Source organism: Copadichromis virginalis, linkage group LG6 (genome assembly GCF_057382275.1).
Source record: "Copadichromis virginalis isolate Kocher_CV1m ecotype Utaka linkage group LG6, C_Virginalis_male_GT1.1, whole genome shotgun sequence".
In the NCBI taxonomy this organism is placed as follows: Eukaryota; Metazoa; Chordata; class Actinopteri; order Cichliformes; family Cichlidae; genus Copadichromis; species Copadichromis virginalis.
The window spans coordinates 1,309,625-1,314,281 of NC_140623.1; the positions used below are offsets into that span (position 1 = coordinate 1,309,625).

General features: G+C 44.2%; 1 protein-coding gene across 1 annotated transcript in view; it reads right to left on the reverse strand.

Annotated features, from left to right (window-relative positions):
• The window catches only part of lcor (ligand dependent nuclear receptor corepressor), a 77,477-nt gene extending 75,121 nt beyond the window's left edge, over nt 1-2,356 (reverse strand). Inside the window, exon 1 of the mRNA XM_085458166.1 lies at nt 2,184-2,356. Within this exon, the coding sequence (XP_085314292.1) occupies nt 2,184-2,280 (97 nt within the window). The 5' untranslated portion in view covers nt 2,281-2,356. The remainder of the gene's footprint in view (nt 1-2,183) is intronic.
• Nucleotides 2,357-4,657: the final 2,301 nt, after the last annotated feature.

Below are 4,657 nucleotides of genomic sequence, written 5' to 3' on the forward strand. Positions count from 1 at the left end.
AGTTCAAAAATGGATAAGAACATGGCAGATTTCAATGTGAGCGCTGAGAAGCCGCTGCTGCCTCTTGGCCCAGCCCTACGACTCACCACGCACTGCAAACCAGTGAATGTCAACAAGCAGAAATGAAGAAATATGGAACTTACATACACACACATACAGCACCCCATACAGAGCTAAAGCATGCTGTAATATCCAGCTGTGAGTTCATTATTGAGCTTTGTGGTATCTGTGTCCCCCGTGGTATCACTGTGATATTACTACACAGATTCTAGATGCACAGGAGCTTGCAGGGTGTTTATCATACTTAAGGTATCCCTATCAAATGTAGTATCATTACAGAATTCCTACAGCGCCTTATATAATCCTTACTGAATTATCTGCACTGCCTTTTTTCCAGTTTTTTATAGGTTACACAAATCTTTTCATTATAAGTAACTGCAAGCACCCCCCCCCCCCCCCCCCAAACTGTGTTACACTTAGTGGGGTGGGGACAAAACCATCCCCAAACCCACAGAACCAGTAATGTTATACATTATACAAAGTAAAAGGGCCACCAAAACCAAATAAATAAAATCCAGTCCTACTGTGTGAACTTTGAAAGTCAGTTTGTGAGTAAAAGCTACACATGAAGTCAGTGAGAAATCCAAGTTCAAATGGAAAGCAAACCAAGTCTTGTTTCTGCTTTTTCTTTCCTGCTGTTTACTGTGATACTTTATGGCTTTACGCCGAACACATCAGCTGAAGGTCAGAGATTAGCCAGCCTTTTAATTTACCGCTAGCTGCACTCCTTCGGTTTGACCTTTTCTCACTAAAAGGCACCAAGAGCCTGCTCGGAATCAGGCCAGGCTATTAAAAAGCGCTCGAACGGGTAAGTAGGTGACAGGTCAACGCTCAACATCTGGACACCGAAACGCATCCAAAAACAACTGGAGCAGCAACACCCCGACTCCTCCGCTGCCGCTGTGCGTGATGCTTATTCTTCTTCTTCTTCTTTTTTTTAATAGATCGCCAATAAAAGCCGGATTGGGAACCAGAGAGACTCGAGGAAACCCGCGGAGGTTAGAAGATCAGAGGCGAAGAGGGGGATGATAATCTTGCCGTAACATCGGGAAAGGTTGATGTAACCGGATTAAACGGAGCTAATGAAATACACCACAAATGGACGACTGGAGCAGGAGAGGGGATGGTGGGTGGGAGAGATGTATAGACGATGAAATCCAAAATAAAAGAAGAAACGAAGTCAAAGAAGGGAATAGGTTCAAACTGATTTTTATCGGCTCTTCAATAAGATAAGATCTAAATTTTGCCGCTGTCCCAGCAGGAGCGACAACATGCGATCATACGATTTAAAAAAATGTTAATGTAACTATTAATGTAAACAGCGAACCTGAAGCACAGAGCTTTCTCCACCACCACCACATCCAGGAGCGCCGTTTCAACAAGTCTCAAACCCGATTTACAGGCGGACACTAAGGCGTTTGTCCCTGTCGACCCCCCCCCCCCCCCCCCCCCCCCCGCGCGCCTATAGATTTCCTCCCCCCTAAAAACAAAATTATGCCCACTGACATTTCCCTCAATGCAGCAAAGCGCGCTCCCAAAAGCCGATTTCCAGGGCAGTTGAGGGGGTGGGGGTGGGGGGTGTCATGTTTGAAGGCTGAGGGCGCGCGCCACCCTCCCCTATTAAAAAGCTCATCCGGCGCCGCGCACTCGGGCACGGGCCAACCTATAGCGGGGCAGCCGATTGGCCGAAGAGCAGCTCCATCTGCGCACGTGACTTCTTCTGCTTACAATAAATAAACAGCTATAGAATAATACTTCAAACGACTCCAAATGGCCCCGGAGCGCTCACAGCCCGGTTAAAGAGACTCATAACAGGCAAAGTATCCGCACACACAAGTTTGCAGGTGGAACAGAGGGCCCCACAACACGGCTCAAAGTTGGAGCTGAATCGTTTTTGGATATGTCCGGTGGGAGGCGGGCAGCGCCAGGCAACAGCCGTGCGCAAAGAAAAAAATGACAGCTTCATGGAGACCCTATAGGCTTACTAGTGGACATTAGGCCCTACATACCCGGCACTTTGCTCCTCACACTTCAGCCAAAACGAAAACATACAGTTCCCGGCACCCGCCGGGCGTCCGGACCGCGGCACACACACGCACACACACAATGCCAAGCGAGCTTACCTACACAGTGAATGAGTTTGTGCCTCCAAGAGTCAAGTTCCTGCCGAAAGCCGCGCCTCTCTATCGTGCATTGCTGCCTTTTGCACAGACTCGCCATTTTCTATCGGCCCCTCCCGTGGGCGCGCACATACTGCTGGGTGCTTCCCTGCGCGCACGTCACCGGTGGTTTTTATTCTAGGGCTGGGTGGAGAGCGATATGAGGGGGACGGGGCTGCAGCATCCCCCTTTCTATAGCGCTCATATGTCCCACCCACCAAAAGCGCCCCCTCCCATCCCTCCCAGCATCTCTCTGCGCGAGGGTGTGCTGCTGGCACTGGCCGTTTAATGAAATGTGTGGAGTAGCCCATAGCACATGGCGCCTGCGCTCCAAATTTGCCATAGCTTACAGCGACGTGTGTCAAAGGGTTTCAAAATGCGCATTGTTTCAATCAACAGATGTGAGACACGTACAGCTGCCCCGGTACACGGGGAACGGGGTTATCACGGGTAAGAAGAGAAGTTATTTAGGAAAAAACAAACTTATACAGTATTATTTTTTGAAGGCATCTATAAGCGCATTGGTGGGACGAGACCGTAAGGTGCCTGTAAGGAACTTTCAGGCCATCCAGCGCCAAGTCAAACATTGAGGTTACACATTAAACGTTCATAGGATACAGCTAATTAATTCATTACTATAACTTCTCTTTTAAAGGATAGTATTGCCTTTTGTTAGTCTACTAAGTGGTCTTAAATTAATAAAGGCTCAACCATTAGCCTATTCCTACCCATCTACTGCAACTTGAGCGCATTTTTCATGTTCTCTGTAAGATGGAGCAAAGACTTCAGATCTACTAATGAGTCTAAAAGTTCCCTGGGCCCCAAAAAATGTATCATAATTGTTTCAAGATATAAATATTAATTAATTAATTAATTGACAACTACCAGACTGCAGTAAATTATGCAAAGAACTGTGGGATATTAGAAAGTTACATGTATTAAAATGTTGATATCAGTACTATTTTGAAAATCTGACTAATCTCATTTAAATGAAAGCTTATTTCCCACCAAAACACCTGAGCTCAGAGGCAAAAATGAGTCAAAATATCGCTTTGTTAGCTGCATTTTGGACCGATGCTGTATGACAGGGGAAAAAAACCACACAAAATACAAACCATACACATACTGCCAAACACTTGGCCATGCTCAGTCTTTCTTGCTGAATTTGTAAGAGCTGAGTCAATGATCCAAAGTTAATATGATCTTTTTTTTCAAGGCACAATTTGATTCAAGCATTTATGTAATTTTCCACAGGCTCATTACGCTTTCTATCTTGTTGTCCTTATGACAAATGCATTCATTTTTCACTCACATCATTTATTTCTCTAACTTAGACACTTAACGCCTGTCTTCATCTCCAAAACAAAAGCTGATAGAAATAGCAGAAGATTCAAAAATCTTGTCCACCACTTTTTGTGTCACTCTGAAGAAAAAAAGAATGTAATGTATTAATTTATAATGTCAGAAAACCAGTAAGTGGTCAGTGAAGGGAATTAAAAAAATTCACAGTCAGGTTTACTACATTAAATACACGGTATCCTATTAATGCAAATAAGATATACGTGTGCACCTTGTTTATGCACAGTTTGAATTAGTCTGTATCTTAACAGGCACTGTGTACTTCATGCTTCTGAGATTAAGGCAAGTCTATTGCCCTGTCTCTCTAACTTGTCTAAATTGTGCAGAAATTGACCAAAATTTCAGAACAAATTTCATCTCACACTTTGTGCAGAATATAAATTGGGCTCTTCCATTTCCCTTCTATAGCCATAACAGCTTCATATACCCAAAACACATGTTTGGCTCTACATTATTTGTCTAGAGTTTGAAGGCTTGATAATTGTATTCTTTATTCTATTAGGCTAATATTGATAAATGATAATCAGTTTCTAATCACACGTGCTTCATTGTTGGCTATGACTAATTAATATTCAATAGCGGGTTAATCCTAGCCCCGGTTTCCCCTCAGGGAATCGAAAATGAGGTTAGCGGAGTTTTGCTTCATTTGGGTCACCTTGATTGTTTTTCTTTTCTTCTTATTATTAGCTTTGAATCTACATCACCTCATTTAGCAAACCCTCGTCACCTAGCGCAGCTGTTTTAAGGCATAAAGAAAACAATAAATCAAGTCCCATAAAACTTGCCAAAACGCGGGTCTAATAACCAAATTGAAACATGAAATGACAGGGTATCATTAAGGAGAACCCCGCTGCCGTTTTATAATCCTACAGAGACGCCGGGCAGCACATAAAAAACCGACAAGGGCAAATGCTTTAACGGAGCAGCACTCCGGCTAATTAAGTCGTTGAACCCGTTGCCCTCGACAAAGATGTCTCCTGCTGAGGGCTGGCCGGAGCAGAAGAGCAACCAATAAAAGGACACGTTGAGTCGAGGTGACACAAAGGTAGCCAATCGTATAGCGGTGCTTTAGAGCGACG